The sequence below is a fragment of the Pan troglodytes genome, chromosome 4 (assembly GCF_028858775.2).
Source record: "Pan troglodytes isolate AG18354 chromosome 4, NHGRI_mPanTro3-v2.0_pri, whole genome shotgun sequence".
Lineage (NCBI taxonomy): Eukaryota > Metazoa > Chordata > Mammalia > Primates > Hominidae > Pan > Pan troglodytes.
The window spans coordinates 60762857-60787816 of NC_072402.2; the positions used below are offsets into that span (position 1 = coordinate 60762857).

Here is a 24960-nt window from a genome sequence, read left to right on the forward strand (position 1 = left end):
ATTCCAAAAAATAGAAGAGGAGGGAACACTTCTCAACTCATGCCACAAAACCAAGATTACTATGATACTAAAACCAAAGACATTACAAAAAAAGTTAAAGACCAATATTCCTTGTGAATATAGATGCAAAAATCTCTCAACCAATATATTTGACTCTTGAACAACATGGGTTTGAACTGTATGGGTCCACTTATATGCAGATTTTCTTCTGCCTCTGCCACCTGTGAGATAGCAAGACCAACCTCTCTTCTTCCTCCTCCTCAGCCTGCTCAACATGAAGACAGTGAAGAAGTTTATAATGATCCCCTTTCACTTAATAAATAGTAAATATATTTTATCTTCCTTATTATCTTATTAATGACATTTTATTTTCTCTAGCTTATCTTATTGTAATAATATAATGTGCATATAATATACAAAATATATGTTAATTGGCAAGGCTTCCAGTCAACAGTAGGCTATTAGTAGTTAAGTTTTGGGGGACTTAAAAGTTATACATGGATTTTCAACTGTGTGGCAGTCAGCACCCCAACCCCCATGTTGTTCAAGGATCAACTGTACTAACAAATTAATCCAGCAACATATAAAAGAGAATTATATATATGATAATCAAGCATAGTTTATCTCAAGATATAAAGTTGTTTCAACATACAAAAATCAGCGTAACACATTATATTAATATACTGTAAGATAAAAATCATACAGTCATGTTAATAGATCATGTCAAATGCAGGAAAAGCATTTGACAACATAGATTTAACACATAACCCAGGAATTCCATCCCTAGATATATACCCAAAAGAAATGAAAACATGTGTTTACACAAAACTGCTCATAAAAAGCAGCATTATTTATAGTAGCCAAAAAGTAGAACCCGACCAATAAATGGAAAAACAAAATGGGATATATCCACACAGTGGAATATTATTCAGCCATAAAAAGGGATGAAGTACTGATACATACTACAATGTGGATGACCATTGAAAACACTGTGTTAAGTGAAAGAAGCTAGACACAAAAGCCCACATATTACATGATTTGATCTATATGAAATGTTCAGAATAGGCAAATCCATGAAGAAACAAAGTAGAGTAGTGGTTGCTAAAGGCTGAAGGAAAGCGTAATTGGGGGATGACTATTAATGGTTCAGGTGTTTCTCTCTAGATGACAGAAATGTTCTGGAATTAGATGGTGATGATTGTTGCACAACCCTATGAATATACTAAAAGCAACTGAATCGTATGCTTTCAAAGGATGAATTTTATACTACACAAATTATCAGTAAAAGAAAATGGAATATCTGTAGAGCAAGATGGAAAGATAGTAAAACATGTGCTAAAGAAACGTAAAGTCCAACCAAGCAGTGGAAGAAATTATCTAGAATCTTAGGTGGGAGTATCCATCTGTGTGAGTAGACAGTGAAGTAGGTAGTGATAACTTGTATCCAGGAGCAAACAACCCCCTTTGAAGACCGAAGTTTTCTAAGAGTTGTCACAACAACTATTTTTTGAAAGGGCTTAACTTGTCAATGAGTATCTCCAAAAATTTTGATTGAAAAGCAACCCAAGTTTGGGCTGGGCGTGGTGGCTCACACCTGTAATCCCAGAACTTTGGAAGGCCAAGGCAGGCGGATCACGAGTTCAGGAGATCAAGAACATCCTGGCTAACACAGTGAAACCCCGTCTCTACTAAAAATACAAAAAATTAGCCAGGCGTGGTGGCGGGCGCCTGTAGTCCCAGCTGCTCTGGAGGCTGAGGCAGGAGAATGGCGTGAACGACCCGGGAGGTGGAGCTTGCAGTGAGCCGAGATCGTGCCATGGCAATACAGCCTGGGCAACAGAGTGAGATTCTGTCTCAAAAGAAAGAAAAAATAAATAAATAAATAAAGGGAAACCAACACAAGTTCAATTAGATGGGAACCTCAAGTTACATGGAATTATAACCCCTTTCATTTGGGATGGCAAATTGTTTCCTTAATGAAAAGTCTTTTTACCCTGGAAGATTTAACATTAAGAGTATAAAAATGATTAAATAGGCTGGGCGTGGTGGCTCACGCCTGTAATCCCAGCACTTTGGGAGGCCAAGGCAGGCAGATCACTTGAGGTCAGGAGTTCAAGACCAGCCTAGCCAACATGGCAAAACACTGTCTCTACCAAAAATACCAAAATTAGCGGGACGTGGCAGTGCACACCTATAAGCCCAGCTACTCGGTTGGCTGAGGCACGAGAATCACTTGAACCTGGGAGGTGGAGGTTGCAGCAAGCTGACATGGTGCCATTGCACTCCAGCCTGGGTGACAGAGCAAGACTCTGTCTCAAAAAAAAACATTAAAAAGTAAAATTAAAATGATAAAATAATTAACCCCACAATATTAATACTTTCATTTAAAGTATATGTTACACATAGATCAAACTGATAGATTCTCTTTGTGATTCTCATTTAGAATGTACCAGAACTTGAGAGTCATTTAATTTATAAAATTCATGGAAAAAAATTTTAAGATTCTCAACCACTTGGGGATGTTTTGATTGTTAAACAGTTGAAATGCTTAAAAAGAAAACTGAATATTTTAAACTTATAAATGGAATTATAAAATGAGGTTAAAAATGAGCTTAGTTTATAAATGCACCTAAAGAGTATTCAAAGGCACCATACATGTAATTGTTAAAATTGAAAAGATATGTAGATAGAATATTAAAATTTTTAAGTGTAACATAAAAATTTCAGGAAAAGCTAGGCTTCAGGTGGTGTAAATTTAACAAACTGTATATTCCTTTTCAAAACTGCAGAGTAACAATAACTAGTATTGCTGTGCACCAAAAGCCATCCTCAAGGGCACCAAAAACCTCAAACTGACAGGTCACTGACCACTTGCCTAATGGGGAGTAGTACTAAGGGAGTTGGTAAGAAAACTTCCTGTGCCCTGGCTTGTTCTTGTGGTCTTAGCAAGTCTCTACATACATGAAAGAAACACAGGCTAAACACAGAGAGGAAATAAAATACGGCTTTCTTTAATGAGAGATGACCCCACTGCCTGCTTGACTACAATTCAAAGCATCCGAAGTCGTAACTGGAGCCCAGCCAAGTTGGAAAGCCCAAATCCTCTGTCCCACTAAAGTGTGAGCTAAAGCAGGGAAGAGGAAGTCTAGCAATTTGAGGTCAAACTGAGGCACAGAAAGCCTGATGCCCCAGGCTCCTCCCAAGCACTCCTTGGGCCTCCCTGCTAGACAAAGCAGAAGGCTACAGAATGCTTTAGGCCAGGGGTTGACTTTTTATTTTCTGTAAAGGGCTAGGTAGTAAATATTCTAGGCCGTGTGGGACATACCATCTCTGTGGCAATTACTCAACTTTGCCACTGTAGCATGAAAGCAGCCATAGATAATACTTAAGAAAATGAGCATGCTGAGTTCTAATAAAACTTTATTTACAGGGAATTTATGGTGCCTGGGTGATGAGGAGGCAACCAACAATGGCCTCTGCTACTAAGACCCCTTCTATATAATTCAAAAGTTGCTCCTATATCATAAGCGATCCCCTTGAGGTGATAGGAGGACATCAGCTTGGTCTTAAAAGATGAGAGAGTATTTACAGGCTGATCCTTCCCACCTGTGGATGGAGGCACCTAGGGTTGGAAGCAGTAGTTGGAGCAAAGGCCTGGATGCAGGAATCCCTCAGGCTGTAGAGGGCCTGATAGAATAACTGGAGTAGAGAAGGGTACAGATATGGGAATACTGGATGTCTTTCATTAGTCCCTGAAGACAAGAAGCACCCATACATAACTGTGCCTCTCATAGTGGTTATCTAGAAGTAAGCTCTTTGGATAGAAGAATAAAACAAGCCCCTAAGGCATACCAAAAATAATAATTTAAATAAAAACAGACATGTTTGCTCTGTACTTCTTGGTAATCAGATTAAGCAAAAACAAGAATGTTTTTCAGATCCTAGGTCCTACCACCAAAGCTAATGGGATCATTTTATTTGGCTATTCTGGGACATACTAAGTTCTCCTGTGCATTGGAAGACTGGGTTTCTACACAATTATTGTCACAACAAATAAAATTCTATACATGTCGGGGGTTACTGACTGGGGAAGATGACTTAATAGTAAGAGCAAAGCTCAATCACAGGTGATTACCTGCAATTATTTGTCTGGTTTTCAATTATTCAGGTAGGCTGCACTGAACTTTAGTATCCTTAAGAAAGAAGCATCTTATGAGAACTATACTTTGTACTTACCATCTTTTTGAAATAAATACGCATCCCCAAAGTAATATTGTGATATTGGTTAACATCAAGTCATCATTTTCAGGTCCTTGTTAAGCACTCAGTAAAAAGTGAATAATATCCATTCTGTGTTATAATATTTTGGGGACTGTGGCAAGTTGGTTTTTTATTTGTATCATTTATTTCTGCCTTTAATGACATATTTAGTACCTTTCTAAGGATTTCAAAATCCTGCAATGAAAAGAGGAACAGCTGGTGCTGCTCTCTAGACTAACCTTTCTTTGAACAAGCTGCCAAGAATGCACTCTAAAGAATCTTAATGATGCCCTGCCACTTTATCTCCAGACCCTGTCCTGGAGCCATGGCGTGGGCATGGCTTTCTCTGACTTTGGTGAAGGTTACCCAGTTAAGCTGGCTTCATGAGCCTCTGTAATGAAGGCAGCAAAGCTGGAGGGCCCTTTTGCAAATACATATACAAGATGTATACACTCAGTAGTGTGATGGTAAATGTGACTTTGTTTGTTTGTTTGTTTGTTTGTTTGTTTTGAGATGGAGTCTCCCTCTGTCGCCCAGGCTGGAGTGCAGTGGTGCGATCTCGGCTCACTGCAAGCTCTGCCTCCCGGGTTCACGCCATTCTCCTGCCTCAGCCTCCCGAGGAGCTGGGACTACAGGCGCCCACCACCACGCCCTGCTAATTTTTTTGTATCTTTTAGTAGAGACGGGGTTTCACCGTGTTAGCCAGGATGGTCTCAATCTCCTGACCTCATGATCCGCCCACCTCTGCCTCCCAAAGTGCTGGGATTACAGGCATGAGCCACCGTGCCCAGCCTAAATGTGTCCCTTTAAAAAGAAAAAAAGTCCTGATTTGTTGTACTCGCAGGCTTCTGTGGTGTAAATACTCAAACCATGGCCACGTTCATGACTTGTACAATTTGACATCCGTGTACCCGGAGTTGGAAGGAGAATGCACACAATCAGCTATTGCCAGCCCTATGTCAGCGGGCCCCACCATATCACTGAGAAAAATTTCAATGCAAATATTTTCCCCTAATGTGACATGTTCATACAATAGGTCTATCTACTCTAGTGATTAAAGAAAGGTGCTAGGACATAGACAAGGAAAGTCCCACTCTTTTTGTAACAATCATGGAAAAGGTCCTACAAAATTTTGCTGTCCATTCAGGCTTTCTTGGCATCCTATTAATTGGAGCAAGACCATACTTTTTTTACTAGAGAGTTTAAAACCAGTATAGGCCAGGCACAGTAGCTCATGCCTGTAATTCCAGCATTTTGGGAGCCAAGGCAGGAGGATCACTTGAGGCCAGGAGTTCAAGACCAGCCTGAACAAAATAATGAGATAATGTCTCTACAAAAAATAAAAAATAAATTAGGCAGGCATGATAGCACATTCCTACAGTCCCAGCTACTTAGGAGGCTGAGGTGGGAGGATTGCTTGAGCCCAGGAGTTCAAGGCTGAAGTGAGCTATGATTGTGCCACAGCATTCCAGACTGGGTGACAGAGCTAGGGCCTATTTCTTAAAAAAAAAAAAAAAAAAAAGTAATAGTAATAATAAATAAATAACAGAACCAATATGAATCCATCCCAAAACCATGATTCCTATAGTTCTTTGAAAAATACATGCCATGCAATGGACACTGTGTATTCAAACTTACAAGAAAGCAGTAATAGCTGCACGTGGTTCAAGACAGTTAACAGTCAGATTCTCTTGCATCATCTTCCAGCTTGCCCTTCTCCCTGTCACATCCCACAATTGCACTTCTTTTTCCTGGCCTTTTGTATTTGGTTTGAGATCCTCACCCAGTCATCTGCATTAGCTGACCTATCCCCATCAGTTTGAAGGAGCTAAAGTTGTCAACCTAGACTCCTTCATGAGACCTGTTTCCTTTTCCAGAGATGGAGAATGTGCCTTTATTTCTAAAGTTTATTTTAACAGTCTTCTATCCAGACACTTTTTTATTCAAATTGAGTTCTGTGATTTAAGAACTAGTCGAAGTAATCATATCCCTCTTTATTGGAATCCATTGTTTTTCTGCCTTCCAGTGGAAGTAAGTCCAAGTGCTATAAATAAGTGAAAAAGCCCTTAGTAAACTGTGCAGTATTAAACAGTCTTTTATGGTCACTAAAAAGCTTATGGGGGAAAACCCTGTACTCTTATAATACAAATGATGAGGACAGTGCTCTTCTCAGACCACTGCTGTTGTTGTTTTGTTTTCAGTTTGCAGCATCGTGTCTTCAGTGGAGCCCCGTCTGCTGGCACCTGGAGTGCTGGCACCCGAGCTGCCTTCTCACACTCTCCAGTCTCGTTCAGGACAGAGCGGCTGAGTGAATGAAGTTATGGGAAACCAACTTTTAGGGCAAAACTCTCCAAAGCTCCTTAGATAGATCCTGACCCCACCACAACCACCTCGCAGGCTTAAGAAGGGTCAGTTATAATCCACTTGTTTTTCACAGAGGGAACATAGGCATTGTGTGTAGCGGGTGATCTGGGGGAGAATGGGGAAAGCAGATATCCAGCTGCCATCTCCAGTGGTGACTATGCAGAAAAAATAAGCTAGTAGCCCCATACAGGGTGAGAGGTACCTGTATTTCACATGGCAAGAGCAGCAGTTCCCAACGAGCAGGACCACCCAGGGAATGTGTTGGGCATGGGAGGGTGCAGGTTGTTTTCAGTTCTAGCAATGACTGGTTGTTGCCAATGGCATTTAACTCAGTAGAACTAGGGGTGGTGTATTCTATGATGCAGAGCAGAGTCCCACGCAGTAAGGAACTGTCACACACCCTGGCTCTCCATGTCTCACAACACGTTCTTGTGGGTCAAAGCTCTGTTTATAAATATCTGAGCTGAGAACATGACTCTCTTTCACACACACACACTAAGTAAACCCTTTCTGGACTGTTCTGTTCCCCTGCTCCCCAGAGTGCTTACAGGAAAACTAGTTCAACTCTGGGCACACACTACTGGTTTAATAACAAACAGAGGAAAAACAAGCAGCCTACCATTAGAAATAAAATGAAGTTTGCAGATTTTTAAAAAGGAAAGACCTGTTATTGAAGTTCAAAACTGTTTACATGCCTTCTAGAAATTTAGTCACACCAAATTGGCAAGAACTGAAAATCAAAATTTTGAATCTCAAGTGGGGGCAAGATAGGGAAATCAGAGAGCATCACTGCCCCGTTAGAGATCCTGGAACTAGGAAAGGATGACACTGTGATTTCACTGCTCAAGGAAACATAAAGGACATCTCCTACCCAATGAGTGGGTCTCCAGTGCTATGTAATGTCTCACAGGTTTAACAGCTGCTACAAACATTAGCAGCAGTGAGATGGTGCCGAGTCGTCTCTGTTATATTGGGACTTTACAGTAAACGCGATGTGTGAATAATGGAATGCAGTCATGCCAATCAGCCGGCAGTGGCATGAGTGGAGAAAGGCTCTGGTGACAGGGCTAAAATAGGTTGGCTGCTGGTGGTGGCTTTGTTTGCCTATCTCTAGGGTGGACACATGGCTACTAATAAATGCCCACTCTCTGTGGCTATCCTGAAAATAGCTAAATGACCACAGGTTGTCAGACAGCTGTATTCTGATGTCATTCTCCCAAGTGCCGTCTCCAAAGGCCAATGTGAAACAATCACTATCTCCTTATTCAAGAAGTTTTCACTTAACCATGCTAGTTCAGCAACGGATAAGTAGTCAAAAGACTTAGGTTCATGTTCTCTTCAGTCATTTTTAAAATGTTCATCTTGATAAGTAAATGACCTTAAAAAAATGTATGTCCATCATAAAAAATAGATCATTGCATCACAGGCAGTTTTTTTTTTAAACCTTAAAAATAACGTCAGATGTTAAGTATATGACTTACGTTGTTCAAAGTTAAACACTATTCTTTAAAACTATACATCAACATATACAAAGACAAAAAAGCAATGGTGAACAATTCAAATGTGACTGTAATTGTTACTGTAATAACATAGGGAAAGTAAAATTTGAATTTCAGATTGATATAAGATAACAAAATAAAAATGTTATCCTAGGCCAGGCCCAGCAGCTCATGCCTGTAATCCCAGCACTTTGGGAGGCCAAGGTGGGCAGATTGTCCTGAGGTCAGAGTTCGAGACCAGCCTGGCCAACGTGGTGAAATCCTGTCTCTACTAAAAATACAAAAATTAGCTGGGCCTGGTGGCAGGCACCTGTAATCTCCGCTCCGTGGGAGTCTGAGACAGGAGAATCACTTGAACCCAGGAGGCAGAGAGTGCAGTGAGCGCCATTGCACTTCAGCCTGGGCAACAAGAGCAAAACACTGTCTAGAAAAAAAAAAAAAAAAAACAGTCAGAACTAGAACATAAAGTCCTCATCTTCTCCTCTCTGTACTGTGGTCTTTGTTTTTAGAAACATGAAGTTCCAAGTAATGAAAAGCTAATAAATGTTCCAGCAGCAGTCACTCACTGTACTTCAATACTAGTGAAATGGCAAAACTCGTTTAAAAATTGATACCATAAATGTAGAGTTGTGTGGAATCCTGTGGATACCAGTGGAGTGAATATTGGCAGTGTTAGATACCCACTTAGGTGATGGATCTGAAAATCTTGAATTTCCCAGCCATATTTGTCAGCTTAACACCACTAGGCCCCTTTATCTGCTGACCACTCTGTCCCTGTAACCTCCACTTCTTTCTCATGTTTAGTATTCAGCAGGAACAACTTCTGAATCATGTCTACCTGCAGACACCTGTATTATCTTCCATGTATGCCTGTGTGATAGCCTATATTTTCAGTTGCCTAGAAACCAACCTTTAACAGGTAGCTGAACTTCACTGTTTTATGTCTGGTAGGTATTGTAAAATATCACATATTACTGATATACTTTGTGATTATTTTAATCCAATATTGTTTTCAAATTAGCTGTAAATATGCTACCGGGATCAATTCTGTATTATTTTTAAATTAACCACTCAGAGGAAGTATTGTTAATGAGATGCCTTCCTATTATTATTATTATTTATTATTTTAATATTGAATTTCTTGTGACCAGCCCTCTTCTCAGTCATTAGCAATACTTAAAATGCTGTCCTTTTGGATTTGGGTTTATAAAATGTATCAGGGACACAACTTCCTTTATGTACTAGATTTTGGATGTTGCATACTTCATCTGATGGGAAGCATTATTGATCAAATACTAGATTGCATTGTAAGCACAGTGGTCCCAATTTCTGAGCTCAGTGATACAATCTGAAGCCTTACTTTGTGGCAGAAGCAACAAGACCAACATCTCTGATTTTCAGCTCTTTGGAGCAGCCCCCACCTCCTTCTAAGGGTGGACTTAGCCAGGATTCCCTACCAGTCCCTCCTCCCTACTCTTTTTTCCCCTATTGGCCAATGGCCCCCTACTCAGCTAACTGGCAGTTCTTCCCTCTGCGGAGTTGGGTTGGTCCCTGATACTGGTCTTTGCACCAGGAATTTCAGATTGTCTTGGATGTCAATAGTTTTCAGTGCCATAAAGAAAACAAGCTAAAAGAATGGAGTTTGTGTTTTCAGTAAGCAAGAATCCTCTTAAAGCTGGGCATGGTAGCTCACGCCTGTAATCCCAACACTTTTGGAGGCTGAGGTGGCAGAAGCCCCTGAGCTTAGGAGTTCAAGACCACCCTAGGCAACATGGTTAGACCCCACCTCTACAGAAGGTTTTTTAAAAATTAGCCAGGTGTTGTGGCATGCACCTATGGTCCCAGCTACTGAGGAGGCTAAGGTGGGAGGATCGCCCAAGCCTGGGACGTCAAGGCTGCAGTGAGCTGTGTTCCTACCATTGCACTCCAGCCTGGGTGACAGAGTGAGACCCTATCTAATCTTAAAAACAACAACAACAACAACAAACAACAAAGAATCCTCTTAACATGATTTATAAAACACCTTGGGCAAAAAATTGTTCTGAAGTTGTGTATCCATTTTCTGATCTGCAAGTGAGGTGTTCATTACTCTTCAGAATCAGAATTAATGAGGATCTTGTAATTCTCACAGGTTTTTTTTTTAATTCGTGTTTATTATGAACTTTCAGACATTGATAAGGAGACTTTTTGGACATACTTGGACTATAAAATTTTAGTATATTTCTGGTTCCTAAATTAGCATAATAGCTTAGTATTTCTTATATATAGATATATATGTCTTCTGGCTTATATGAAAAAATGTACAAACATATTAATACCAATTTGGATAGCATATCTCTACTGTCAACAAACAGTAGTCTGCACTGGTACTGGCAAAATAAAACCATATTTGAGAATGGCATTTAAAGTGGAGATACTTTTTTTTCTAGGTCAAGTATTGACTAAGGTAAGACTGTAATTTTTCATGACACATGAGATTTAATGAAATTTGTTAACCAAGAACATCTTTGAACAATGTCTCTTTTGATGTTGCTACTAACTGTATTTGATGTTATGTAAAACTTTGTTGGGCAATAAATATAATGTTCTACTTTTGTATGATACAGTGTGTATGAGTTGGGAGCTTCCTGAACTTTGTGTTTTATGATACCTTTTGAGAGAAGATCATCAATACTTCTAGAAGCCATAATAATTTGCTATTTATTCACAGCCAGGAATTGATAATACTAAATGCCATTAGTCAGTATGCTGGCCAATATAGTAAGAGTGACTTGTGACTGGTTATTAATTGAACAGGTTTTTAAGCACATACCTGTTATAAGTTCTTGCTTTTTCCATCCTAGAAAATTCAGGACTGAAAAAGAAAAAAAAAGGTAGAAGATTTTATGCATATATGTAAATTTATGTAAGTGTGTATATGCATACATACACGCAGTTTCTATCCTCTTTCCTAGAAAACATGCTCTCATGTCTCAGAAGCAGATACTAGAAATTTGAGAGAGAAAGAGAAAAAGATTATTTAAATTAGATTTTTGTTGTGTTATGTGCTTGATGGTCAAAATAATTGAGTCTTGAGTAATCAATATAGTACATACTGTAAGTCGTCACCCATTTAATAAGTTGGCAAGGTGAGATAGTGAAAGCTACTCTGCTAATTATTTTGATGAAATCGAATCTTTTGGTGTCTGCAGTGTATCTTGACTGGTGCCATAGTGCAAATAATTTTTTCTCTGACTTCATCAGACCTCCCACGCTGCTAAATGTATGGGTGGAATGGTGGCTTGCACGCAGATCATTCACCTCTAAAGAAAACACTCCCAGGTCACAATATATAACCCACATTATAACAACAGCTGCGGACAGGCATCCACATCGCAAAGTCCTAGGCATCACTGTTCGTATAAATTCCGCCTCGAAATTCCCCTACTTTATCCCTCAGAATTTTGATATGAGAAAGTTTCTGATATAATTAATAACCTATTTATCTTTATTTTTTCCTCTTAAGATCAAAAAATATTTTGAACTTGAACCACTTGCACGTGGAAAACGCTGGATTCTACAGCCCTGCTCACTGGATGACATGGATGCACTGAAAGACAGCTTCTCTCAGCTGATTAATTTGTTAGAAGAAAAAGACCATGAAGCTGTAAGAATGTGAAATCTGGCAAAGAAAACGGGCTCCCAAAAGGCCTTGAACCTATCATGTTAGTTTCTCATTTTAATTTTATTTTGGTATCAAGACTATATTGGCTTCAGTATCTATTTTTCTCTGGTCATTTCAGACTCTCATCTCTCTATTAAAGTGAATATTCTGTAGATCAGATGAATTATCATCGGCATTAACGTCAAGTACACACTACTGAGAGAGAATTTATTCTCTGTTTACCACTAATTATCTTCACCGCATGTCTCTTCCTTCTGTTGTTCTAAGCATCTCTTCTATACTCTGTGCTGAAACGGATGGAATTCATGGCTTATGGAAATCAAATCCCTTTTGAAGGACTCAGAAAGACTCACAAGACCTTGATCATTTTCTCTGGGTTTGGGAGTGGAGTATTATGTGACTGGGACTCCACAAAATATTTATATTATTTTCAAGACCTATTGGGGGTTTTGTTTTATTTTATCTAATTTTTTTTTGTTTTTTTTTTTTTTTTTGGTATACTGAGCTTATAGACTATGAGAGAAAAGTGAGCACCAAAAACTTCATTAATCACCTTATCACGAAGGAATATCCTGCCATAGTAAAACTGGCTCTGAAGAGCTTAGAGACAAGTTACACAATGTTTTCTTGATTACATCTGAAGTCTCTTCTCTTTTAAGAGCAAAGACATTGTTTCAGTTTCTGAGAGCGGTTAGAGGAAATTTAGGTACAATGCATGCATCACAGACTGTATTTGATTGATTCGAGTCTTCAAATATTGTTTAATGGAATGATGAGCCTGCATAAAGTGAAGCTGCAATGTAACATAGGTATCTTTTTCTAAAAACTTCAAGTGTTTGATTAAAATAGAGAAAATAATTTTTAAAATAATAGATAAAAATTTTAAAAACAGCCAGAAAAAGTATAATTTATACTGGTTAGGGTTTAAGATGGCATGGATTTGACAAAGATAACAAAGACAGAATCATCTATATATTCATTCATTATGTACTACTATAGTTTATTGGAGTCTGTTAATGCCTTCCTCTAGTAGTTAAAGGTTTATCAGTATTTCTATTATAAACCTCTATTTTCAGGGGTTTCAATGTGCCCTTAAAATTGTGCTGGGGCTGCAGCAAATAAATAATATTAGGACTCAGATTCAGTCTTTGGAACTAGTTTTTTTCCATTTAATTTAAATGACAAAATTGCATAAGGATAAATGTACAGTTTTACTAAGGTTTAGCACCTTTGATCTTTTCTAAATCAGGAAAAAAATCTATGCATATTGAGGTTCATAGAAGAAATATTCTTTGGCATACTTTATAGACTTTGACCACTTAAAATACTAAGTGGCCAAATGATAAAAAAAACTGCTCCCTGCACATGAGTGTAAAAACATGTTTGTAATTTTAAGTAAAATGGACTGATACCCAAATACCACAGACTCACACTATATTACAGAATGATGTAATACCTGGTAATTCTCCAGAAGATAGACTTCAGACCCTTAATGCCATTTAAATATAGTTTTTGTGGTTTAATCTTATGAGTAGATTGTAATGAAATCATTACCTTTGAAACATCAAACACTTCTTTAAGCTTTTTTTTTTTAATGTCATGAATCAGGAAGGATACATAGTGATTCGTATACAATTTTGTCTGCAGCATTCTTGAATATTTTTAACACTGTGTAATCCGTGAGCAGCACAAAACTTTTATTCCGATGACCAGTTACACAATTCCTGTTTTTATTTTGTCCTGTTGTGCTCATCTTCTATGAAAAATAAATGATTATTAGGCCTTGCTTTCCCTGCAAGTTCATTAAATGTAGAATGTTGTCTTTTTAAGACACCGTGGCTGAGTGCTCCTAAGCCATCTGTTAAATGACTTCCCGTGGTCTGCGTGTGTGTGTTCATGTGTGCGCCAGTGATGGGCCTCTCCTCAAACCCACGACTGTCTGCAGCGTCTCAGCCGTCAGAATGAAAACATTATCAATCAGTACCCAACAACAGCTGTTTTTGACAAGTTTCTGTCTGACGCCTAATGCTTTACAACTGTCAATAAGGCTCCCTCTTTGTCTAGCAGGTCGGAGCTCTCTGTCTTGCTGCTTCCGCGCGGCATCCTGTCCTTGTAACCCTAGAATTTGCCATGTTTTGGAAATCCACGTGGGGGCGGGGTGGGGCCTGAATGGGTGGGGATGGGTGGGTGGGTGGTGGGGTGGGTGGGATGGCTGGGGGTGGGAGTGTAAGTCCCTTTCCTACTTTCATGTAAAGTGCCACAGGTGTCTTGGTTTGCATATTCAAATATTATATAGGAAAAACAGTCTGTTATGTATTTCTTCACCTAGCTTCTTGTAATATTTATGGACATTTCCAGTTTTTGTACCTTCTTAGCTAAAGCAGTTGCCTTTTTGTAATGGCAATTAATTTATATGATAAAACTTTGTATCCACTGTAGTTGACAGTATTGGTTGCTAATTAACTGCCATATTGCCCTGTCTTTCTATTAAAAAAATACTGTACCTGTACTTAGAGGCTAACAGATTCATGTGGACATTTGCCAGGCAAGACCAACTTGTATTGTCCATGATTTCTACGATTTCCACTATCTTCAAATGAAAAATAAACGCTGAGTAGAACTGATGTTTTCAGACTAACTCCTTTCAACTTTAGCATTTGGGAGTCCCAGATTTCTGTTTACGTTTGTGTCGCCTGTTTGTCTCCAAAATAAGTTCTGCTGCTCTTGGGTCAAAACAAATGATTAATTCGCATTTCCTTTGAAGCCATTGTGAAAACCTTAAAAGAAAAAAAAAAAAAAAGCAAGTATCTTTTCCAGTTGGTTTGTCTTCAGCAGCAATTTACTCTTATTGAAGCTGTTCCTTCGGAGTGTGTGAACAGACTCAAGATATTATTATAAAGCATCATCCTTCAATCACAGGATTATTTTATAATATGTGCTGTGAAATTAACTTGAGTGGCAAAGTTTGGTGCAATGAGTTATTTCATTCAATGGTGATTGATGCTGTTAAGTAATATTTTTAAGTGACTCGAGGAAATACTGTGCATTTACAGATCCATCCTTAAGGATGAAGGTCTAAAAAAAGAGAGTAAGAAAGAAAAATCAAGTGGTAGATAGATGGAAGAAGAGAGAAAAAGAAAAAAAATACGTAATTGAAGATGAAAAATATAAATCCCAGCTTTTGCTTGGTCCCAAATGCAACGTTATCATCACTTAGTATTTGACTACACAGAGAGCTTGCAACGTTTCACTTCTAAGCTGGGAATCTAACCTTCATTCCTAGGTTTATTTCTAGTGTAGGCAATTAGCAGTTATCAACTTCCTAAGCATCTCAGCCCTATCCAAGTAAATGTGAACAGAACTGTAAGATTTTGAAGCAAATGGGGTTTTCTTCATGTCCAGATTGCATATTCAGACTTGAATGGAAATCTAATATTCGTGCCTGGCTTCATCCTCTTTATAACTTTAGAGTGCATTTTCATTAACCTCCTGACCTAATGGTGCAAACAGAAATGAAAAGGTATGTGGGGTGGTGGGGCTGGAAGTGGGAGTTGCCATTTGGGATCCCTCATTTTCAATGCATTTGGAAGGGAGGGTCTGTGTTTGTTATGCAGAAACTTTAGAATGTAGAGTCCCTGTCTTGTTCCCCAGCCTGGGTCCTGGAGATCTGAAGTTCATGCTGTAAAATGCATTACCACATCATGTTGGGAATTCCTGGCTCCCAAGGGCTCACAGCATTTGGTCACCAGTGAATCAGCATGTTTAAATTATGTGCATCTCCGGGTTAAATGTTTTTCAACTCAGATGCATGAAGTGACTGATGAGCCCAAGGTTTGGCACCCTACCCCACACCCCCTTGTACTAATTTAGGAACATGAAAAGGATCCCTTAGAAGCCTCAGATGGGATGTCAGTTTCTCCTCCCCTTTCCTATTCTCTTTGAATTAAAACTTTAAATGACAAACTTTTCTTCCACCCACTGTCTCATCAGATCTGGAAATTCTGACTTCCTTTCCTGGGGTTTCATCTGTTTGTAACAACTTCTCCATAATGTGACTTACTGTGAAACCAAGCAAAGAAGTTAAAAGTCACAAAGAAGAATCTCTCCAATACGCCCTGTCTAGCATCTTCCTTTCCTTATGAAACAAAGAGAAATTCAAAGCCCATGATTTCTCTATCAGATTTTTCTCTATAATCTCATCTCACATGCCATCTCTGCTCTGCAAAGCATATTGTATTCACTGGCTCCTGGTTTAGAAAGGCCAACTACAGTGTTCTTAGGCTTAGCCTGCCCCTTCCCTTTCTTGCTGTACTTCTCAAGTCCTGACTGCACACAGGAATTTCCATAGGGCATTCTAGATGAATAATCACTTTCTACAAGGGAATAGTGTGGGCCTGGTGGCTTTCAAAGAAACTTCACTTACCATATATGCCTTGTAAGTCACTTGTACCCTGTTGGGAGAATAAAGAAAGTGGTTTCTAGATGTAATGCCTTGCTAGGCTCAGCCAGGTTTATAATCCAGTCCAACTCCTTATCCCCACTGCTCCAGCTAGACATAGACCAACGCGGGTACAGCCATTCCACCACACTTTTAAAAAACGATCTTCTGCTAACTACTAGATAATGGTGAATTCCCTTTTTCCTTCCTTCTTTCTTTTTCAAAAATCTCTTCCTTTTATCTGATGATCTCAAAAAATCCTACATAAATGTTTCAGCCTAGTTTTTTTCTAGCAGCAACATTTCAACCATGGAGGTGAGTTGGCAATGTAGTCCCCAGAGATGCTAACCTGGCTCAGGCCCAAGGGAACAAATCAAAATAAGCCTTGAATAAGCACCAGGTTCCCCAGACTCTCTCATTTTCCTGTTTCTTCATGGAATATAGGGAGGCGGAGGGAGCTGGTTATTTCAAAAAGCCTAAGATCACTTCCATCACAGGCAAACCCCTCCTGAAAGTGTGAAATCCAGCCTACAATGGACTTTCACCGACAAGTGATTCATTGAGACAAAGGCTAGAGTTCCAGCATCAAACAGATGTCAGACAAAGCACCAAACGCCTATAAATGATTGCTTTGCAAGCAAGGGAATGACTGGAAGACCTGGCCTAATGATGTACCCCATGCCTGGACAAGCTTACAGAAGATGGGGGTGGAGGGAGCTGGTTTTAAACAGAGTCTGTGAAGAAAGCTGTTTCTGGAGAGAGAAGTAAGACCACAATTCTTACCTGAGAGGTTCATGTTGAAATGAATGATTTCTGGCCAGTTTGCGTATAATCTGTATAAAGGTAAATCAGAAAAATGTGTGTCCAGGGCACCTTGAAGGCCAGAGTGATGTGGTATGATATTAAATCATTAGACATATAAATATTAAAAATGAGAAGATTTTGTTAGAATGGAAACGGCTCACCAAAAGGCAGAGACAAGAATGCAAACAGTAAGTCTAGCTGTCATTCTCTGTAATCTGGAGCAAGTCAGGTTTGTCTCTGGACCTTCTCCAGTTGTTTTACAACTTTCTAGACGTGCAGTGTATCAACCCAACACTTTTATTAAGCAGCTTCGACAGGGTTTTTGAGATGACAGCTAGTCGAGATTCAACTTAGCATTGTACAGTTTTATTTCACAATTGGAACTTTCGGTTTTTAATACTTTTAGGACTTTACTCATTAATGCAACACACTTTTTGTTGAACACCTACTATGTACCAGGGATTGATATAGCTGTAAATACGACATACTTAGTCTCTGTCTTTGTAGTACTTTAATTCCTGTAACACTTGTTAAACTGGATTATTTTTATGACCGTAGAGAATTAGAGGGGGTGAGGGATTTTATTATATTAAAATTGCAATTTGAGTCTCTAGATTTTAAAAAATTTGTTCTTGGTCCTAATTTCTGGTTTTTAGCCCTCCTAATTTAGAATTGTTTTTGAGTGCTGTTTAGCTTCTGCGACCATTAATAAAACTAAAAATCTAACCATAGTGAAGGTTTTGCCTTTTCTTAAGCATCTTTGTAAATAGAACCTTGTAAAGCTAGCACCTTTTATTCTGCTATTTTGCTGCTACAACAATGAAGCATGTGTCTAGCACACAAAGGTGCTTCCAAAGTGCAAAATCAAACTCTTGTCAATTACCTACTGTTCTTTTCATCCTCTCTGTATTCAAAGGGCTTTGCCTCCTCTAGAACAGCCTTGTCTCATCCTGCCTGTTGATCAAACAAATGACTTATATTTGAAATGTTGAATGTTTAATCTCCAGGAGGAAAATTCTTATTCAGCAGCAGTCTCTTGTGTTTTATTCCACCTAACAGTTAAAGCGGCTGCATGTCTGCCACGATTCACATGCCCAGACAGAGGCAGTAACCTGTAAGCATATAACCTGCTGGGTTTTTTTGTTGTTGTTACTGTTTGACCTAGGAAGGTAGCAGTGAGTTTTAACTGGGTTTCAAGAGGCTGCTTTGATTTTCTGTCATTGAGGACTGGGAACTTGGAAAGACCCCTTTACGCCCATGATTTATTCCAAAATGGTACTTGGGCAAAGTCGTTCCTTTAGCAGGAGTTAACACATTTTGGATTTAGAACACTTTTACAAAATCTATACCAACACTGTTCGCATTTCCTTGAACACCTAAAGGCCATATTGTTCCTGCTCACCAGTCTTAAGCCCCATGCTAGATGTGACCCTTAGAGAGCCATGACACATCCCTTATGCTGTTTACTGGCCCAGATGTTCAGGTCAGATCACAAAAATTAACTGAAATAGAAACCTCTCTGTTTCCATTCCATTTGTTAATTTCAAATCACCCAATTTTTTTTTTTTTTTGAGACAGAGTCTGGCTCTGTCTCCCAAGCTGGAGGGCAGTGGCCCGATCTCGGCTCACCGCAAGCTCCAGGGTTCAAGCAATTCTCCTGCCTCAGCCTCCCGAGTAGCTGGGACTCCAGGCATCTGCCTCCCCGTCCGGCTAATTTTTGTATTTTTAGTAGAGACAGGGTTTCACCATATTGGCCAGGCTGGTCTCGAACTCCTGACCTTGTGATCCGCCTGCCTCGGCCTCCCAAAGTGCTGGGATTACAGGCGTGAGCCACCACGCCCAGCCAGAGTCACCCAAATTTTTTATTTTTTATTTTTATTTATTTTTTTGAGACGGAGTCTCGCTTTGTCCCCCAGGCTGGAGTGCAGTGGTGCAATTTCGGCTCACTGCAAGCTCCACCTCCCGGGTTCATGCCATTCTCCTGCCTCAGCCTTCCAGAGTACAGGTGCCCGCCACCGCGCCCGGCTAATTTTTTTTTTTTTTTTTTTGTATTTTTAGTAGAAATGGGGTTTCACCGTGTTAGCCACGATGGTATCGATCTCCTGACCTCGTGATTCGCCGCCTCGGCCTCCCAAAGTGCTGGGATTACAGGCATGAGTCGCCGCACCTGGCCCAAATTTTTTATTTTTTAATTTATGGATTTATTTTTTAGAGATAAGGTCTTATGTTCCCCCAGGCTCGCCTCTAACTCCTAGGCTCTAGCAATTCTCCCCTGATTCAGCCTCCAGACCAAATTTTTAAGTAAAACAGTAGGATCCAACGAAGTCATATAATATCAGCGATTAATCAAAATGTGTGGTTTGTAATTGGGTGTCTGCTCCTAATGAAATAAGGGGCAGTGGTCATCAGTGTCTGCTAATGTCACAGAAGCAACCAGGCATAGTTACGTGCTTCCAGATAGAAGTGTGAAATACCACCGAGGAAGTATTCGTACCAAAAAATTGAACCTGAGTCTGATCAACCCTCTGGATCTAACAATTTGTAGAACATACAGAAACAGAGGAATAGGTTAAATGACACATGGTGACACAATAATCAAAATCCAGACTATTGGAAATTTAAACAAATGAGCTGGTTTACTAAATGGCAAGGTGGAAAAAAGAAATAGAGGGAGGAAATCTGTAGATTAAAAGAGTATGAAGAGCTCCATCGACCAATTACAGAGTATGGGGCTTATTTGGATTCTGTTTCAAACTAGCAAAATGTAAAAGAATACAATTTGAGACAGTTGGAGAAATTTAAGCACTTGTTGAATATTTTATGAATTAAGGAATCCTTGATTACTAAGCTCTTTTAGGCGTGATAATGAAATTGTGGTTGTGTATTTTTTTAAAGGAGTCCTTATTTATTAGGGGCACATACTGAGATCTTTATGGATGAAATATTATGATGCTCAAGATTTACTTCGAAATAATCTATTAGGTGAAGAGAGAAATAGAAGTAGGTGGGGATTAGATGAAATAAGATTGTTTGTGAGTGACAGCTGTTGAAGCCAAATCAAGTGATACTTTGTTTTCTGTCTCTAAATGTGTAATTGACATTCCCCCACCCCCTTTTATGCCTCTGAATATGTAATTGACATTTTCCCCAAAAAGTTTTAAAAGAAAGAAAGAAAAGAGAAAATGAAGAGAGTAAAAAGACAAGCCACAGAATAGAAGATATTTTCAACACAAACCCAAGACTGTTACCAGAATATTTATTCAGAGCTCCTCTAAATCGCTAAGAAAAAAAAAAAAATCAATGGAAAAATTAGCAAGCAACTTGAACAGGCACTTCACAAAGGAAGAGGATATCCAATTGGTCAGTTAGTTTATTAGTAGTGAGGTGCAAATAAAAACTACCATGATCTGGCACTGCACACTCACCAGAATAGCTACAGTTAAAGATAACACCAAGAAAAAGAAAATAAGAGGGAAAAAAAAGAAATGTGTCCATCTGGCATGTTAATCACCACTGAAAATTTGTGTCCTGACTCCAAGAAGGAGGTTTGTAGCATGGTGACTAATCCCACAGTGTTTGGAGTCACCCAGAATTGGCTTAGAGTTTGGCTGGACTCCTTGCTAGTTACATGACACTGGACAAATCATTTAAATGTTTGTGTTTCAGTTCTCTCGTCCACAGTGGAGATAACATGCCTTCTTCACAGGCTTATCATGAGGATTAAATAAAATCATGCACATAAAGTGCTTCTTACGGTGTCTGGCACACAGGAAACATTCAATAAATGGTGACGATGATGATTCCAGTAATGTCTGTTTGAAGGAATCTTTGCATTTCCGAGCTAGAAAGCTCTGCAAGAGCTGAGGTGGGTTGGGAGGTGCAAATGGTGAAGTTTTACAACCAATTGAATTTATATAATGGCTACAACAACATTGGTCTTGGAAACCCAGTCTCACCGGTCATGGAGCTTTTGTAGATCAAGTAAATACACCTCCTTCCAATGGCCTCAGAACGTCCATTTTTCATCATCCAACTGCCCACACATTGATTTATTCATTCAACAAACACTGATTGAATGTATATTATGTGCAAGGCATTGAGCTATATGTATTAAAGAAAGGTAAAACCAAATACATTTAATCTAATATAGTGCTCAGGACTAAATGTTTGCTATTTAAATATGTTTATTTCTTCAGAGGTCATTGGTTCTTTCTAGTACTTTCTGTGTCATCATTCACTTATAAGTCACAGAAGAGCAATGATTATGTCTCTTTGTTGCCTTTTAAAATCTACAGCACTTAGTAACAGAAAATTTCATGAATATTTGTAAATAGCTAACCACCTCAAGTTGAAAACAAGGGTTCCAAGTCATACATTTTTTAAAAATAGGGCTGGGATTACAAAAAGGTGAGCTTTACCATCAATGATTATAAAAGAGATTCATGTTCATTATGGAAAATACAAAGGAGAAAATAGAAAATAACTAATCCTAGAAAGAATCACATTAACATTGTGATGCATATCCTTTTAATTTTTTTATATACTTTTATAAAATGGGAGTCATACTATGTATATTATTTTGGAACATGCTTTTTTTTTTTTTTTTTGAGACGGAGTCTCGCTCTGTCACCCAGGCTGGAGGGCAGTGGCACCATCTTGGCTCATTGCAAGCTCACCTCCCGGGTTCACGCCATTCTCCTGCCTCAGCCTCCCGAGTAGCTGGGACTACAGGCGCCTGCCACCATGCCCGGCCAATTTTTTCCATTTTTTAATAGAGACAGGGTTTCACCGTGTTAGCCAGGATGGTCTCGATCGCCTGATCTCATGATCCACCCACCTTGGCCTCCGAAAGTGCTGGGATTACAGGCATGAGCCACTGTGCCTGGCCGTGGAACATGCTTTTTATTTACTAACATATTAGAAGCATTTTCCATGCTGTTGAATTTTTTCCTAAAACATGATTTTTAATGGCTGCCTGGCACTGAGCAATACCATTATTGCAATGGTTCCATATTGTTGGGTATTTGGATTTCTGTTTTAAATGTCTTTGTATAAGAATATTTGTGCACATTCCTTGATGCTTTTTGTAGAATGGATACTTACAAGTGGAGTTCCAGGGTCAGAAATTGTAAACACTTTGAAAGCTTTTAAAACATAATTCTCAGATTGTCCTCCTTAGCTGTAACAATTCATAATTCCTACCAGTGATTAGAGGCTGGTTCCTATTTATTACCTGTGACTTTGGGCTATGGAATTATTTTAATCTATCCTGATTTAAAAGGTGAAAGTGAAATCTTGTTTTAGTTTGCTTTTCTCATAACCTACATTCTAGCTAGACTTTACACAAACAAAACAGCTTTGGTCATCATTTTCTGGGGAAGTGGGAGAACTGAAAAATATTTAATTCTTTTTTTTTTTTTGAGACGGGGTCTCGCACTGTCGCCTGGGGCTGGAGTGCAGTGGCACGATCTTGGCTCACTGCAACCTCCGCCTCCCAGGTTCAAGCGATTCTCCTTGCCTCAGCCTCCTAAGCAGCTGGGATTACAGGTACCCGCCACCAAGCCTGGCTAATTTTTTTGTATTTTTAGTAGAGATAGGGTTTCACTACATTGGCCAGACTGGTCTCAAACTCCTGACCTCGTGATCCGCGTGCCTCAGCCTCCCAAAATGCTGGGATTACAGGTATGAGCCACTGCACACAGTCAACAATATTTAATTCTGTGCACTAAATTGTTTAACTCAAACACTTCCCTCCCACCTTTACATGATGTTGACCACAGGATAGATATGCAATATATGTTATATATGTTTTTGTAGAGTGGAAAGACACAAATAAACACCATGTACTTATGATTAATCCAATGTAGAAAATAAGTGTGAAAGGAGGGGAGGAAAGGAAAAAGAGTAGAGGCACAAAAGAGGCAAAGATCATACATAGTAGTCCCTTGCCCAAAAGGAGAGAATGAAAACACAAAGGAGAAGGTAGGCTGAAGTCAAATTGTGGAAAGCCTTGAATGCCAGGATGAGGAAGTGGGATGAAATGTAGTGGGCAGTGGGGACCCACTGAATGCTTTAAAGAAGAGCAGCATAATCAAAACATTTACTTAGGGAAAGTAGCCTGGGCAGAGGGTGGGTTGAAAGGAGAAGCTCTAGGGTGGTCACAGGTAACAGGGAGGCAAGGAAATGTGTTAATATGAGAGGTGTAGCAGGAGAACATTTGTCAAAGGGAACTACAAAACTACTAAGGCCAAACTGAGGCGCTGAATGAAGAAAGAACATGAAAACCAGCCTCCTTGCCCTTGTTACCAACCCATTGCTTCACAGCCCCTTGGTCCTGAACAACAAACACAGGCTTGGATGCCTCCGGAGGTGACTGGGCGAACCACATGATATTGGCAGATGAGCAAAGGTTCTGCAGGGTGCTATTCCCACCCACTCATGGAAGAGTTCCAGAGGTCAAGGAGCCCTACAAACTGCCCAGAAAGTGCTTTGTTGAACACACTCTAGTTTCCTCAGAAAATGGGATTTAATTATAAGCCAACAAATAAAACCGCCAACAAATAAAACCACCAACAAATAAAGTGGGCAGGTATCCATTTCTGAGGCTGCATAACTGGGCTGTTGGGCTAACAGGAACTGCATATTTCAAGAGGCAGCAGGACTTTATATCATCCAACAACAGCTAGATGACAAAAACTTCTCTACTAGTCATTATCCCATTCAGGTGCAGCTTCACAGGTGTGCAACCTAGTGCAGGGGTCCCCAACCCCAGGGCCACAGACTCGCCTGTAAGGAACCAGGCCTCACAGCAGGAGGTGGGCAGCAGGAGACCATTACCCGTGAGCTCCACTTGCTGTCAGATCAGCAGTGGCATTAGATTATCACAGGAGCATGAACCCTATTGTGAACTGTGCATGCTAGGATCTAGGTTGCATGCTCTTTATGAGAATCTAATGCCTGATGATCTAAGGTGGAACAGTTTCACCCTGAGACCATCATCCCTCACCCCTCTCTCCCACTGTCCATGGAAAAATTGTCTTCCACGAAACAAGTCCCTGATGTTAATAAGGTTGGGGCCCACTGATCTAATGCATTCACACAATGTCCTGTGTTCAGAAGGGCCATGTGCTTGGCTTAATGCTCTGCTGTCACCATCTTGGAATTCTTAATAACTTTATTATAGCACTTGTGTTGTATTATAAGTAAAGTCCATGGGACAATGGAGCCTTCATGCAAATAGAGAAGATATTGCAATACGCATGTTCTTGTCTGCCTGTTCATCTACAGCATTTCCGATGTCCCCTGGGCACAGAATTTCGGTGGATGGGCCCGTGATGGACAAGAGTTCAGCAAGGCTCAAAACAGTACAAAGTAGTTGTGTTGAGTCTATGACCAGAAAGAGAGGACACTGGCATACCTCAGAGGCCATGCTTTCCAACTGAACCCAAACTTGTTTCAAATGCAGAAAGAAGGCAATGGCATTCTAAGAAACACCAACAAGCAAGGAAGCCTATCATATCCCTTCTAATCTGTTTAACTTCCCTGTTTTAACCAACCTCTTACACTGAAAGTAAGGCCATGGAAGGAAGGGGAAGACAGGACAACCCCTAGTTCCTGTTCTTTTCTTCCTTCCTTACTTGTCAGTAGCCAAAAGTAGAGTGTTGGTGTAATATACATGTATCAAGAAGTCAAATAAAAACAGATGAGGCTGGGCACAGTGGCCCACGTGTATAACCTCAGCATTTTGAGAGGCCGAGGTGGGTGGATCACTTGAGGTCAGGAGTTCAAGACCAGCCTGGCCAACATGGTGAAACCTAGTCCCTACTGAAAATACCAAAATTAGCCAGGCATGGTGGCAGGCACCTGTAATCCCAGCTACTCGGGAAGCTGAGGCACGAGAATTGCTTGAACCTCGGAGGCAAAGTTGTAGT

At 39.8% G+C, this 24960-nt stretch overlaps 1 protein-coding gene across 3 annotated transcripts in view; it reads left to right on the forward strand.

Annotated features, from left to right (window-relative positions):
- Positions 1-14411, forward strand: part of ARL15 (ADP ribosylation factor like GTPase 15) — a 429148-nt gene extending 414737 nt beyond the window's left edge. For all 3 annotated transcript variants that reach the window (XM_054684369.2, XM_054684367.2, XM_054684368.2), the window contains one exon: positions 11629-14411. In XM_054684369.2, the coding sequence (XP_054540344.1) occupies positions 11629-11781 (153 nt within the window). In that variant the 3' untranslated portion in view covers positions 11782-14411. The remainder of the gene's footprint in view (positions 1-11628) is intronic.
- The last annotated feature ends 10549 nt before the right edge of the window (positions 14412-24960 follow it).